The sequence below is a fragment of the Bubalus bubalis genome, chromosome 4 (genome assembly GCF_019923935.1).
Source record: "Bubalus bubalis isolate 160015118507 breed Murrah chromosome 4, NDDB_SH_1, whole genome shotgun sequence".
NCBI lineage: Eukaryota > Metazoa > Chordata > Mammalia > Artiodactyla > Bovidae > Bubalus > Bubalus bubalis.
The window spans coordinates 144,027,680-144,044,051 of record NC_059160.1 but is presented as its reverse complement, the minus strand read 5'-3'; the positions used below and the strand labels follow the sequence as shown (position 1 = coordinate 144,044,051).

At 33.5% G+C, this 16,372-nt stretch overlaps 1 protein-coding gene across 3 annotated transcripts in view; it reads left to right on the top strand.

Moving 5' to 3' along the window:
- The window catches only part of SLC25A16 (solute carrier family 25 member 16), a 29,144-nt gene that overhangs the window by 8,879 nt on the left and 3,893 nt on the right, over positions 1–16,372 (top strand). For 2 of the 3 annotated variants that reach the window (XM_025284628.3, XM_006070284.4), the window contains exons 3-7: positions 2,372–2,505; positions 3,505–3,568; positions 8,501–8,622; positions 8,868–8,934; positions 13,112–13,274. In XM_025284628.3, coding sequence (XP_025140413.1) covers positions 2,372–2,505; positions 3,505–3,568; positions 8,501–8,622; positions 8,868–8,934; positions 13,112–13,274 — 550 coding nt within the window. The remainder of the gene's footprint in view (positions 1–2,371; positions 2,506–3,504; positions 3,569–8,500; positions 8,623–8,867; positions 8,935–13,111; positions 13,275–16,372) is intronic. The other variant, XM_044942187.2, reaches the window with a different exon arrangement.

Here is a 16,372-nt window from a genome sequence, read left to right as displayed (position 1 = left end):
AAATATGCTTATAACACATGCAAAAATTCGTTCAGTGTTATACCATAAAGAAAAATCTCAATTTCCCAAAGTAATAATAGTACAGAGTATATGTTGCAGGAGAAAAAACAGTGTAATTATCTCAGGGGATATTTAAATACCATTTGAAAACATTCAACATCCAGTGTTTTTTTTTTTTTCCCTAGGTGAGATTTTTGTGAAAAGCATATAGCTAGACTTGGCCTTTTAACAGAATTTGAGAGTCTTTGGCTTTTAACAAAAGAATTTATATAATTTAGATTTCTTTTTCAATTATAGATTTGTGTTTTCTGTTCATTGTGCTTTTCTTGTGTCCTCCCCAGCCACCCTCCCTTGCTCTTTGTCTCCTGATTTCCTTTTTTTGAAAGTACTCTATTTCACTTCTACTAATTATTTCTCTTTAAATATTTGTAACAAAGAGTCTTAGAGAATAATTTAATAAACATATTTGGAGCCACACGGAACTTCAGAAATAATCATTATTATCAGTACAGTTGAAACTTGATCTATGCTTCCTGTTCCTGCTTTGTGGCCATTGTTCTAAATTTAATTACCCCTAAATTGTTAAAAACACATTTGAGTATCTTAAACTGAGCTTAATGTTAGTCTTCTCTTCCAGCAGGAAGGTGTTTTTGATAGATCTTAGGGGTGGTGTCTGAATATATTTAGTTTTATTATTCATATATTTTGGAAGAACTTTATGTATTATATGTATATATGTTTATATATATAAATAGAATTATTTTAAATAATTAGTCCACTTAGATATCTGTTTATTAAAAATGCTTTAGAGTTTATCTTTTCTTGGACATTAATAAGTACCTACCAGTTTTAATTTCTGGGAAGAGATCAAAAGGTTTCTTGAATTCTAAACTTTGAAATTTACCTTCATATTTGATAACATTTTTGTTTGGAAAATTTGGAAAGAAATTTGAACTTAAATAGTTTAATGATATAATTTAAATAGTTTAATAATGGAATGTAGAAGTCTGTACTACAAACAGGATTAATGATTGGTATTATTGGAATAATAAACATCAATATGTCAGACCAGAAGTTAGTCTTTTATCTGTACTAATTGAAGTATACTATTAATAAAAATTTGCCCTGAATTTAGCTTTTTTTTTCACTTTTTATTATGGAAACTTTCAAGCATGCAGAAGTAGAGAGAATGATATAATGAGACCCAGGTTTCCATTACTGTGCTTCAACAATTAGCAACATATGGTCAATTCCATTTCTTATACCATTCCCTCTCCCCACTGGCGTATTTTAAGTTAAGCTCCAGATATTATTCCATTCATAATTGCCGCAGCATACATCTCTAGACTAGAAAGACCACCCCCAAAATAATGATAATAATAATTACAGGCAGATGCTTTAACCTCTGAGCCATCAGGGAAGCCCTTATTAACATATAATATTCATTAAATGTTCAGATTTCCATGAAAGTCTTGTCAACTTTCTTTTTGTTTTTACAGTCTGTGTGTTTAATCAGGATTCATATGACATCATATGTTACAGTGTTAGAATTGGTTGATATATTGCTTGTGGCCTATAACATTTTCCTATACTTCTTTACTTTTTTCCTGTTTATTTATGGGGAAAGAAAACTGGGTTATTTATCCTATAGAATCCTCCATGGTCTGAATTTGGTTATTATGTCCCATGTTATTTTTAAAAATTAATTAATTAACTAATGAGTTAACTAACCACTGGACCACCAGTGTCCCATATTATTTAGTGTCTTCTTGTATCACCCTTATTTTCTGTAAAGTGATAGTTAAATCTAGACTTTGATTGGATATAGGTTCATTTTTTATTTATGGTAAGAATATATCATAGGTGGTGCTGTGTACTTGTGTAAATAGTTTTTAATTTGTAGGTTTTTTGTTTCTTTTATTAGCAGTTTCCTGCTTGAACAAACCACATATGTATCTGGGTCAGTCTAGGAAACCGTCTTCATCCTTCTAGATACCTAGTCATCTGCATTGCAATATCTGGACTTTGAATATAATTTCTATTAATTTTTTTGGTTATTTTAGATTTAATTAACAGTTTACCAAAACTCGTAGCTGTTCTTGCTATGTTTTACATGTTTACATGCTGTGCTAGTCACTCAGTCATGTTGGACATGTTTACGTGAGGAATGTTTGTGTTATTTGGACATATGATGTATTTTAAGTAGCTTTAAGTGTTATATAGAAATTACTATTCATGTAATTCGTCAAGCAAAAGTATATCATGAATGATAGCATAGTAATTTTTATCTGTGATTGTCATGAAAATTTGGATTTAGGTAGTTTTCTCTGTTGTAATAGTATTTCTCTTCTAAAAATCTTTCTGAAAATAGGAGTATTTTCTACATTGCGTGCTGTTCCCAAAAAGGAGGGATACCTTGGATTGTATAAAGGGAATGGTGCAATGATGATTCGAATTTTTCCCTATGGTGCAATCCAGTTTATGGCATTTGAGCAATATAAAACGGTACTTGAACTTTTATCTTTTTTTTTCCTCTTTTATATCTTTGAATATCATACTTAGTTGTCAAGGCATTTGCTTTGGCCTTTACCGTTACTTTGGATGAATGGGTAAAGTAATGCCTTTTTGAAGGAATAAGACTTCTGATCATTTAAACTTTTAAGTATAACTTGAGTTTGGAGTTATCTGTTCCAGAATTGTTAGTCATTTTTGACTAGATTGTTTGTGTTCAGACTTATGAAGAAGAGCCAAGTGGATAATAGTAAATCCATAAAATATCAATAGCTTTTTGATGTGCTTTTTGTTTCTCAGTTGTAGGAGAGGAATAATTGAGACTTTGGATTTTCCTAATAAATAAAATAGTGAAACCATATTGTGAAAGTCTGTTTTTAAGTGACATTAGAAGTTAACACCTTTCCCCATCTACTAAGTTTCTCTTCTCTGCCTGACTGAAAGTTTATCCTCTCAAACATCTTAGTGTAGAAAGGGATTAAATGCATTACATCACAGAGTATCTTAAAATGAAAAGTAAGCAGTAGAGACTGGGAACAACATTCTAACCTAGTCAGACAGACAGTGCTATTGTATCAAGACCTCCATAAATGCTTCATTTACATTTTATTCCTACTAATGCCATTCACACTTTAAGTATTTGTGGTCATCAGTGTGTAGTATAGTATATTTGGCAATATTGTTTCTGTAAAAGTGCATAATCAGAGCAGATGCTACAGAGGAAATTGTTGTTTAGTCGCTAAGTCGTGTCCAACTCTTTTGCGACAGAGGTTGGGACAGAGGAAATAACTGACCTCCTTTTGATGTGATGTAACACTGCTCAGCTTTATATAACTGTGCTCATTTCACTCACATTCAGTACTAATTTCCTTTTTTTTTAAAAAAAAAAAAAGCTAGTTCTAAAACCCTTTTGAAAACAGTCTTTATCATTAAACAGTGAAGTTGGCAGCATTTAAGAAATATGTCATTTAATTTGTTGTTTTTGGTTTCTAGCTAATTACTACAAAACTGGGAGTTTCTGGTCATGTGCACAGATTAATGGCTGGATCCATGGCAGGTAAGGAGTGGGTATATTTTATTTCTGCAAATTAATTTCCTATTTAAATAGTTAATTTGCTTTAGGTGGTATGTGTGACATTGATCGCATAGCACACATTTGTTATCTTCCTATGCTCAATTATGCAAGAAATCATTTATACCCCAACTCAGAGGCTTTTACAGTAGGAGATGGTAAGGAGTAGTCTGCACTTAAAACTATGTGAAACATATGTTCCCTTTGACAGATCTACTTTTGGAAATGTGTATTTTTTTCTTTCAAAAAATTTTTTAAAATTATAATGGCTATAGTAATACATATTCCTATACAATGAAAATAGTTCCACTCCCTGGAAGCAGTCATATTATTAATAGCAGTTTCTTATGTTATGCTTTTTTCCAATACTATTCTATAGGATTAGAACTTTTCTTTTACAATTATCTCAAGACTCTTTCCTGTATCAGTACATAGATCTTTCTTATTTTTGTAAATAACTGTATTGTATTTTAAGGTAAGAATGTACCATTATTAAGACCACGGGAAGTTGATATATCAAAATCTTAAATTTTTGTGGATATCACAAGGTTTATAGAATTTTGATTTTTTTTGGACCTAGATTTACAGTGTGCAACCTGACCTACTTATCCATAGTTTTGCCTTATCCAATGTTTTCTTAGTTCTTTTTTACTTCTGATAGGCTGACCCAAGATCAGTAAGTAGAAAAAAATAACCAGGAATAGTATTCAAAATGTTCAGCAAAACAACTGTAGAGATGCTAAAAAATAGGGCAGGTTTTGAAAGCCTCCAATTAACTTTTTCATGACTGGATCAGGAAATGGTATGTGGTGGTGGTGGGAGTTCTGGTTATGGGAGAGGACTATCAGGCATGATGGGGGCAGATCTTGGGAGCTGGAGCAACAGCTGTCTGTCAACTGGTATTTCACACTGGCATGACAGTGTTTAAGTGTATTGTACACTTTCTTTGTACTGATCACAGACCTGAGTACTTGTAATCTTTGGGCACTTGACATGTAGTTCAAAGAACAATACTATGAAGAAAGTGCTATGATTATCTCTCATTTTACAGAAGGAAAATTTTAATAAAGTTTTCAAATCTTATAATTTATCATTTCTAACATCACTTTAAAAATTTTTTGTCTCTTAAATTTTATAAGTGACTGGTCAAGCTCTTTCTTTCAGGGTTGTAGGAAAGATGAAGTAGGATTATGAGTTAAATCCTGCTTTGTATTATTTTCTTTTCATGACACTTGATTATTGATGGAATAGCATGTTCATTTGGTGCTTTCAGCTTCATTTTTCTGAAATGAAAGTCATCTTAACATCAAAATTTCATTATATACTGGAAAGTAATAATAAACCGAAGGAACTTCAGTTATAAATTATTTAGAAAGTTTTGGCTGTGCTAGGCTTTTGTTGCCGCAGTCTTTTCTCTGGTTGTGGTGTGCAGGCTTCTCACTGTGGTGGCTTCTCTTGTTGTGGAGCCTGGGCTATTGGGCAAGAGGGCTCGGTAGCTGTGGTGCATGCATGGGCTTCGTTGCTTCACAGCGTGTGCAGTCTTCCTGGACCAGGGATTGAACTCATGTCTCTTGCATTGGCAGGTGGATTCTTTACCCCTGAGCCACCAGGGAAGCCCCTCAATTATGTTTTAATTTTAATTTATTATTATTATTTTGGCTGTTCCAGGGCAGGCGGAGTCTTAGATCCCTGACCAGGGATGGATCCCTCACCCCCTTCAGTGGAGGTGGATGGTCTTAACCACTGGACCACCACTGAAGTCCAGTGTGGTATTTTAAAAAAGCATTGACAGAGTCATCATGAAGTGAATCAGAACTTAGTTGAATAACCTCAAACTTATTTTACAGTGCAGTATTGATTTTTGTTTGAACAATGTAAGATGTCATAATCTTTTCTCTACTTGCTGCTGCTGCTGCTGCTAAGTCGCTTCAGTCGTGTCTGACTCTGTGCGACCCCATAGACGGCAGCCTACCAGGCTCCGCCATCCCTGGGATTCTCCAGGCAAGAACACTGCAATTTCCTTCTCCAATGCATGAAAGTGAAAAGTGAAAGTGAGGTCTCTCAGTCTTAGGGCTTCATAATTTTATACTTCGAGTGAAGGGTAAAATATGATTATCAGAAGAATAGTTCTCACCTCCCACTTATTTCAAGGATAAATAAACATATTGAAAATCTTCAGGGATTTTCAAGATTTATCAGAGTACAAAAGTACTAAAAATTTTCTTGCTAAATTCTAAAGTTTAAAATTACATTTAAATCATTGAGTTGCTTTTAGAAATATCAGACAACAACCCCTGCACACTCCCCCCCCCAAAAAAAATTTGTAATTTTTAAACATCCTGGTTAAAAGATTTTGTTTTTCTTTAGGAAGATTTGATTAATTGCTCAAATTCAAAAGAAACACACCATATAAAAACATGCTGAAATCAACTGGCTGAAAAATTGTAAAACTAGATCATCAGTTGAGTATTATAGTAATCATAGGCATTGTTTTTACCATTCTCTGAGGTATAGTTATGTTATGGCAGTTCCTCAGCCTGACTTACAGTGTTACAGCTTTTAAGCTAATGCCTCCTTTACCTTTACAAATTTCTGGATGACCTCATTTTCTACAGAGTTTACTATTTTGGTCACTTTGTTAATCCATTTATTTCATGTTCAGCCACTTGAAGCCAGTAGGAAGACAATGAGAAGGCTTGGGGGCATGTAAGAGGAAAGAAGAAATAAATGGAGTCTGGGAGAGCAAATGCTAGAGGCAAGACAAAAGTGATCCAGATAGGAAGCAGAAAAAAAATACAGGAGTTGTAAAAGTTTACAGAAGTTTAAAAAATAAAATGAATAGTGATGATTTGGATAAATAAATCCTAGCAAAATCTGATGTTTAACCAAATTGTGTCACCATGATCAAGCCTTAAAAAATGGTCATAATTCTTTTCTATAGTTGTTAAACTCCTTAATATGAACCATTTCAATAAACATGACACTTGTTTATAGAAAATCTCTCTTCATTTTATTTTGTTAAAATTTCCCTTGCAAAATATTTAGCACAAGCTGCAAAAAATAAAGCCACGCTGCAAAATATATAGTTTTTAAAATATCTGGATAATAAGATATTTGCTGTGAATTAAACATGGTATTACCACCAAACCTTGTCTTAGGAACATCACATTTGCACTGTATTGGTTTAGACTCAGACTTAAAAGAGGCCATTTAGAAAAGTCACTGCCTGGACTGCCAGACATGACTAGTTTGAATACCAATAGATAAAAAAAAACAAGTTAGATAGTTGGGAAATGAATAGCTTGAAAACAAATAGCTCAAATGGAGAGCTTAAAATCAAATTGAGTGAAATGAAGGATTGACATTTCCAACAACTGGACTGCTGGAATTCTTCTTTTTTAAAAAATAATTTTATTTATGGCTGTGCTGGGTCTTTGTTGCTGCAGGAGTTTTTGTCTAGTTGCTGCGAATAGGGGCTACTCTTTAGTTGCGGTGGGCTTCTCATTGAGGTGGCTTCTCTTGTTATGGAGCGTGGGCTCTAGAGCCTGGGGTAAGTGGTTGTGGTGCACAGGCTTCGTTGCTTCATAGCATGTGGGAATCTTCCTGGGTCAGGATCAAACCTGTGGCTCCTGCATTCTGGCGGCTTCTTTACCACTAAGCCACCAGGGAAGCCCTGACTGCTTGAATTTCTGAACTAAAAATTTCAAATGTTAGAAAGTATTAAGTAAATGTTTGAGAAAATGTAATTATAGGGAAGGCAATATATGTTGTGATATGAACCAGAAAATTTAGTCTCAAATTCTACTCTGTCATACAGAAACTCTGTGGATTTGGTCAAGTCTTTGGTGCTTTACAAAAATAGAAGACTATTTTTAATTTAAAAAGTAACTCATACATCAACTATACTGTAATAAAGAAAATAAAAATAAAAACTCAGCTTGTTAGTTTATGGAATTTTTTATAAATCATATGTTGATAAAAATCTAGGACTTAATAACTAAATTAGCTTAACAAGAGATTTTATCCCTAAAGCAAATTGTTTCTATTACTTTGGACATTATATTTTTATTATGTTTAAAGTGAAAGTCGCTCAGTCGTATCTGACTACGGTCCATGGAATTCTCCAGGCCAGAATACTGGAGTGGGAGCAGCAGCAGTAGCCTTTCCCTTCTCCAGGGGATCTTCCCAACCCAGGGATTCAACCCAGGTCTCCCGCATTGCAGGCGGATTCTTTACCAGCTGAGCTATCAGGGAAGCCCCTTATTATGTTTAGTCAGTAACAAATTTATCTAAATATTATATATTTTTCAGTTTTTTTTTTTCTGTCATGCCACAGGGTATCTTAGTTCACTGATCAGGGATCGAATCCAGGCCCTTGGCAGTGAGAGCATGGAGTCCTAACCACTGGACCACCAGGGAATTCCCCTTACTTAAATTTTAAAAAGAAGACACTGATTATGCTTTGAATTTTTTTTAAAAAGTGCCCTTATTTTATATTTAAAAGAATTTTTTAGGTAAGTTAAGCATATCTCCATTTTAGGATTAGAAAAAATAAGTAAAACATCAAATGTCCTGCCTACTGCTACAGAGATAGTCAGTTTTTCTTTTCTGATATCTTATCTGACAAGTAATAGAATTTTTAGGGGGTGAAAAAAAAAAAAAGAATTTAAAAAATACTCATGATCCACTAACACTGTACTCTTTTGGTGCTAACATTTTAGCTTCACAGTGGGAAGAATTTGAAAAGATGTTTTTAGCTGATGATATTATATAATTCTGTCAGTAATATTACCTTTGATTTCATTGGGTTTTCATCATTACTATATAATTTGAGACATTACTAATGATAGGAAAGATATATATATATATATATATAAAATGATTCTTACACATTTTAAGTTTCTACTTTCTTTTCAGGTATGACAGCAGTTATCTGTACTTACCCTCTTGACATGGTTAGAGTACGCCTAGCATTCCAGGTGAAAGGGGAACACACTTATACAGGAATTATTCATGCATTCAAAACGATTTATGCAAAGGTATTTCATTTTTACTTTTCTTGTCTATAACATGCCCTTTTATACTTAGCCAATTATTTTTAATGTTATCTAAGTAGTTTTTCTTTTACTTATAATTATTAACATTAATAATAATTATGAAAACATATCTGTGTTTTAGTGTGGGTCCAGGATAATATATCCATTATAATGTATGCTTTTGTTCTTTTGCATTTATTATAATGAGCTCAATGTAATTTTACTTCTAATTTTTCTTCATGCAAAAGGAAGGTGGTTTCCTTGGATTTTACAGAGGCTTGATGCCTACTATATTAGGAATGGCTCCATATGCAGGTATGTTTTACATTTGGCAACATCTTGGGTTTTTCATTTTGTTGTAGGAATGATTTTAAAGTTGAGCATTTATTATTTAAGCCCCTAATCTGTCCAGAATTGCTTTTTTTCCTTTCTAAGGATAACCATTGATTAAATAATTTCTTCTTTCCCCAGTGATCTGTAGTGTCACTTCTTAAAACAATAATAGAGTGCAGTTTTATAATAAGTCCTTACATTTGGTAGGACAAGTCCCTTGACCGTATGTTTCTTTTCTTTGAGTAATGTAAGGACTGTAGATATCTTGCTATTCCACATGCATTTTAGAATCATTTTTTGATGTTGTACAAAAGTCTTTGTTGGAAGTCTGAATGAAATTGCATACAGAGCTTCGACATTTTTTGTTAGATATATTTATAGACACCTTATAAGCTTTGTTGTGTCTTTTAGAAACATTACATTTTCAGTTTATTGCTTGATTTAATTTTTATATGATTTTATAGCTAGCCATTCTACTTGTTGGTATTATAGCCAGTTACCATGTAAGTGCTTTAGATTTCCTGTGTGGACCATCACATCCTGTGCAAATAACATCATTTTTCTCACTTCAGTTCAAATCATTATTTGTCTGTTTATGTTTATCTTGCTGTACTAGCTAAGGATCTACAGTGCATCAGTGAATAAAAGTGGTGATAGTTGGTGTTTTGGCTCATTACTGAATTTTAAAGGACATGTTTCTAGTATTTATTTAGCCTAATGTACTATTTATCAGGTTGAGGTAGTATGGTAAGAATTTTTATCTGAACTGGTGTTGAATCTTATCAGACACTCTTTTCTGCATTTACTGATATGATAAGTTTTTTCATTTAATCTATTAATTTGATGAATGGCTTTAATAGATGTTCTAATGTCAGCCCAAATTGGTTATGATGCAGTGATCTTTTTATATCCTATTGGGTTCCATCCACTAATTGTTTTTAGAAGTTTTACATCTATGTTTATGAGTGAGGTGTGAGATTAGTTTGCAGTTTTCTCTTCTTGAACATCCTTGTGTGGTTTGGGTGTCATGGTTACATAGGTCTCATAGAATGAGTTGAAGAGTATTTCCTCATTTCTATCCTCAGGAACAATTTGTATAAAATTATTAGAATTATCTGTTTCTTGAAAGTTTTTATTGTGAGATGATTTTTAAATACTGGTTTAATTTCTTGAATGGTTATATGACCATGTAGGTTATACGACCATTTAGGTTTTCTGTCTCTGTGAGCAATTTTTGGTAATTCATACCTTTCTTTACCATTTTGAACTTGACTGTTTTGTGTTTGTTTTCAACTTTCTTGGCAAAAGGTTTTCCTTATTTCTTCATATTTTTTTCACATCTGCTCTATCTGTAGTTCTGTTGTTTTTTAATTTCTTTTATTGGTTATCTGATTTTATAAAGAATCAGTTTTGGCTTTCTTTCTCTTATCTAGTCTACCTTTATTTTCCGTTTCATAGATTCTTGTTCATGCATTAATTATCTCTTTTCTCTTGGGTTTATTCTTCAATTGTGTGCTTACCTCATTAATTTTTGGCCTTTGGGTTTTTTTTCCCTTAACTACCTGCTTTAGTTTCATCCTTTGAGTTTGTTATTTTATTCATTTGTTTTTACTTAAAATTGGAAAATTTCAAACATATTAAAAAACTGGCAGTAGTATAATGAACCACCATGTACCCATCTAACTTCATAGTGGTCACCTGATGACATCTTGTTTGATCTATTCCCATTCCTTACTCTCTTCACCTTTTACCCCCCAAATTTTTTTAAAGCAAATTCACTTTATTATATTTCACCCACAATATTTCCAGTATTCAGCTCTATGCTTTTTTTTTAATGAGTATAACCACAGACCATTATGAAACTTTTATTTTTACATTCTTTTTAAAAAATATCTTCTTTTCCATTGTGGGTTATCATAGGAATTGAATACAGTTCTCTGTACTATACAGCAGGACCTTGTTTATCTGTTCTATATATAAAAGCTTGAAACTGCTAACCCCAGCCTCCCTTCCGCCAGCCCCCTCTCCCCTGGGAACTACCAATCTCTGTGTCTCTGATTTTGTTTCTTGGATAGGTTCACTTATGTCATATTTTAGATTCCACATAGAAGTGCTATCATATGGTATTTGTCTTACTATTATGAAACTTTCTTAATGTTATCTAGTGTATTGTCATTGTTCAAATTCCCTGAATTCATAATTTTTAAACCTAGACCCAAGTTAATATTTGCCTGGGTTATCTTTCTTCATCCTTTCATTTTCTACTTTTGCATGTTTTTGTTTTAGGTATTTATTTTGTAATCATCATATAGCTGATTTTTTTTTAATCCTGTCAGTAAAATCTTTAATTGCCAGTTAGTCTACTTAATGGTTGTTGTGATTATTGATACATTTGGACTTGTTTCTTTACCTTGATATTGATTTCCACTTGTTGTTTTTCTTTTTATGTTTCTTTATATTCCTTTCTTATCTTGTTTGCTTGTTTTCCTGAATCCTTACTCCCCCAATTTTTATAAATATAGAAGTTTATTTGCCTCCTCCTATGCCTGGTGGTCTTTGTTTATTTAGTTTGTTCTTTCCTGTGGGTTTTTTTTTCTCGGGTGGTCTTTAACTATGAGTTTCTATTACCTTTTTTTTTGGCCACATCACATGGCAGGTGGGATCTTAGTTCCCTAACCAGGAATTGAACCCATGGCCTCTGCACTGGAAGTGTGGAGTCTTAACCACTGGACCACCAGGGAAGCCCAACATGTTACTGGATCTTAATTTGAGTTTCTGACCCAGTGATTCCATCTTCTCAAGGCCCAACGGCAGGATCTGTCTCAATGACTTGACTGTTAGTATTAAAACGTAGAGTCACTCCACTTCTGTCATGGGCCACAACTCCCAAGTGGACCTCAGATTATATTTTTGGAAGGTGATGCTGCTAGGGATTCCTAGAAACTAGGGATTCCTTTTTCTAAGCCCAGCAATGGATATAGTTGTTCTGTAATGATGAAAACTCCTGGAATACCTTCATTGCCATTATGCTGGAATAAGAAAGCTTTACTTTTTTTTACTATATGTTCATTTTTTACATTGTTATTGTATGTACATAATTTTGTTTCTTAATTTTTCCAGTTTCCCAAGTCTTTTTCATATTTCTGAATACTATTCACATTTTAAAAAAATTTGTCATATTTCACTGAATACCATTCTATATAATTAAGGTATTTCAATTTTTTCCTACTTGTGTTTATTTGCTATGAATTTCCTTTTTGTGACCTATTTTTGTAGTTAAGGTTTCTGTGTTTAAGTTTGGTGAATAGATTTCCCAAACATAAAAGTGTATGAGTATTCTAAAGTTGTATATCATCATTATTAAATACTATAAGTTCATAAGAATTTTATATAAAGAATAAATGCATATATTGAGTTATTATTCTAGACTGAATTTTTGTTAGGGCTTATTTGTTCTGCGTTAAGTATCTTTTTAAATATGTTTTTAAAATTTAGTAGATATCAAGATTTCTTGAGTAATGTTTAGTTGATAGGAATGCTTGAATTTTGCTTTTTTTTTTAACATATGACTTTTAATGTTTCTATTATAAAATAAATCATGTACATATTCAGCCAGTACCAATTGCACATTATCAATAACTTAACTCAGTATTAATTAGATTCCATGTGTCTTCTGAGTCACTCATTGTCATAGCTATTCCTTGAAGACAAAATTAGACACTGAATGAAATAATGCTTTGTCACTTCTAAATTTGTTGCCTCTTCCTTACATTATCATCATTATTATAAATATGTTATATTTAGTTAAAATTACTAATCATTAGTTTAACTTTTACTTATGTGAAATCTTGCAAAACTGTTTAATTCTATTTATGTATAAGGTGGCATTATACTCAACAACTACCTTTATTCAGTGAACTGAACATTATACTAGTGCGTGAAAAACCAATGCTATAATTTTTTATAGGTGGTAATTTTGTTGTCTTTAGGTTATTTATAAACATTAATTAAATCTTTTCATCTTAGAATAAGCCAAATATCTGAAATCAGGAAATGCATAGTTAGTTCCTTGAGTTAATTGGTTATTATGTAAGAATGGTGTCTTCTCACAGCTTACATTCTGTTAAGCATCGTGGTGAATTTATATTTTGTCTTTCAGGTGTTTCATTTTTTACTTTTGGTACCTTAAAGAGTGTTGGGCTTTCCTATGCTCCCACCCTTCTTGGCAGACCTTCATCAGACAATCCTAATGTCTTAGTTTTGAAAACTCACATAAACTTACTTTGTGGAGGTGTTGCTGGAGCAATAGCACAGACAATATCGTAAGTTTCTAATCAACTGAAGTCAAATACGTTTATCCAAGCCTGATTTTTAGCATTGGTTAGTTATTTTATTTTTTTCTAATAGATTATTAAAAACAGGATCCCTTGAAAAATATAAATATTAATTTAATACATCTTTCCAATGTACCTGCCCTTAAAGCATATTATAAATAACTTTGTGCCAAATTGACCAAATTAGTTTGAACCTACTCAATTTCTGTGGATTTTAAAAGAAGGGAAAAGGAAAGCTAGAAGGAAACACTGAGTATAGTCTTCAGCCATGTTTTCTTATGAATTTGCCCATAGGAGGTTTCAGAAATCTGAGCCATTTATCGAGTATGTGTATATATGTGTGTGTGTAGGCACAACTTTTCTTGCAGTAAATCTTAAAGACCTGCTTTGTGCCAGAAACTATGCTAAGCATTGGGATTTTCACTAATGGAAGAACAAAACTGTTGCCTCAAGAAGCTAATACTCTTATTGAGACAGTAGCAACCAAGGGAACTTTATATTAATATAAGTTGTATTAGGGACATGGGACTTCCCAGGAGGCTCAGTGGTAAAGAATCTACCTGCTAAGCTGGAGACCCAGGATCCATCCCTGGATCAGGAAGGCCCCCTGGAGAAAGAAATGGCAACCTACTCTAGTATTCTCGCCTGGGAAATCCCGTGGACAGAGAATCCTGACGGGTTCCAGTCCACTGGGTCACAAAAGAGTCGGACATGGCTTAGCGGCTAAACAATAACCAGTTAGGGACATAGATAAATTAGGTGGAAAGTGTAATGGAAAGGTGGCTTCTAAGAATTTCTGTAGACCAAGAGAGATTGGATAGATGAGATAAAATGAGGCTGGAATACTATGAGGCAGAAACATTTCAGGAACAGGAAGAAGGAAAGATTTCTGTGACTGAGGAGTATCCTGAAAAACAGGAAGACAACAGGAAGTACTAGAGTCACAAAGGCTCAAAAAAAAATAGTATCCAATGGAGAAAAGAAAAGTCAAAGTAGGATAAGTACTGAAAGGTAAGGTGTTCATTGAATTTTATGATTAAGGATTACTTTTGTGAAAGCAGATTCAGTATACTTTGTAGGAGCAGACTAGGTTGAAGGTAAAGAAAAAAAATATAGTTTACTTTTAGAAATGTAGCTGTGGAACCTTGTTCATTTGGAGAGAATGCTCACCTCTAGCTATTCTGTATTCTCTTCTTGGTTTTACTGCCCTTTTCTTTATTATTTACTTCCAATTTAGAGCCTTAAAATCTGTCTTCTCTTTTCCACTTCTCTTTGTATTCTACACGCATTGACTCTTACAGATCCAGTGGCTCTTCTCAGTTCCTTTATCCTCTTTCTAATTGTTTTGTTTCCTTGGTTTTTGTAAACAGTGCCCTCTCTTGGCCATCATCCTCCCACCTTTCCCTTTTCAGGTATCTTGCTGATTCCTGTTTTCCTCCTCCTCCCTATCTGTGCTGATACTGTTAAGACCTTGCCAGACTTTAGTCCTTTGCTCTTCCTGTAAATATCTAGAGTAGCTCATCTATCTTTAAGGATTCAAAGGTCAGCCTCTGTATAGATAACTAATTCTATTGAAATCTTCATACCGGTTCCCTCTGGTAACCTCTTTAATGTTTCTACCTGGACTTCTGTCGTCAGTGCAAACTCCATAATTCATATACTACTTTCTTGTTTTCTTTTTCATGCCTGTCCTTAGCCCCCAACTTTCCTATTGTTATTGATAACCATTAATCTTATAGTCCTGATAATACCTTGAAATCATTTTTCACACTGCACATATCCAAACAGTTTTGCAATATTTTACGTAAGAACATTGCCTGGAATGTTTTCTTTCTTTCCCATTGTTACTTCCCTCGTTCAGATCCTTGTACTTTGTCTCTTTACTTTCTCCCTATTTGTCAATTTCTTCTACCCAGACACATCTTCTGCTTAGAGACTGAATTGTTCAGGTTGAGGTTTAGGTCCCTTTATTCCCCACAAAATTTTTTCATCTCTCCACCTCCCATTAAACGATAGTTCATGAGACTGATCTGGCAGGTGCCCAGGTTTGATCTCTGATCAGGAAACTAGATCCCATGTGCTGCAACTGAGAGTTCTCATGTCCCAACTAAAGATCCTGCAACAAAGGTTGAAGATCCCATGCACTGCAAGTAAGATCCGGCACAGCCAAATAAATAAATGATTTTTTTTTTAAAGATAATTCATGGAGGGGAATTCCCTGGGAGTCCAGTGGTTGGACGTCTTCACTTTCACTGCAGGGGGCATAAGTTTATTCCCTGGTTGGGAAACCAAGATCCTGCAAGCCTTGAGGCAGGGTCAAAAAAAAAAAAAAAAAGATTGGTAATTCATGGAGATGCTATTGAGATGTATAACGCACTTCATCTATTACTAATGTTATTTCTTAAGCTGTTTGGTTGGTATATGGATGGTTTTTTAATTATGACTATTGCATAGTAAATTTAAGTGTATATAGAAGTATATACTTATTTTTCTCATATATCACTATGTGTATATTATATATGTATTTATAACATGTGTGGCTCAGCTGGTAAAGAATCCACCTGCCATACGGGAGACCTGAGCTCAATCCCTGGGTTGGGAAAATCCCCTGGAGAAGGGAAAGGCTACCCACTCCAGTATTCTGGCCTAGAGAACTCCATGGAGTGTATAGTCCATGGGATCGCAAAGAGTTGGGCCTGACTGAGCGACTTTCACTTTTATATTTATATATATATATATATATATATATGAATGAGAGCTTTGAATAGGAAAGTAGAAAGCAGTTTTATGGTAGGGAAAATGTCTCTAAGACTCAATTTTCTTAACATTGAGATAAGAGTACCTGTCTCATACAAATATGTAAAGATGGGATGAGATAATATACTTTGTCTTGCTTAGCACAGGACCTAAGTAGTCAATATTAGCCCTAAAAATATAATAAAAAAAATGACCTGAGTCTTACTTCAAAGAGATTACTTTTGTATATTTCATTTTAGACAACCTAAAACTTTGTAAGTTGAGGTATAATTGACATATTATATTACTTTCTGGTGTATAACATAATGATTTGATACTTGTATATATGG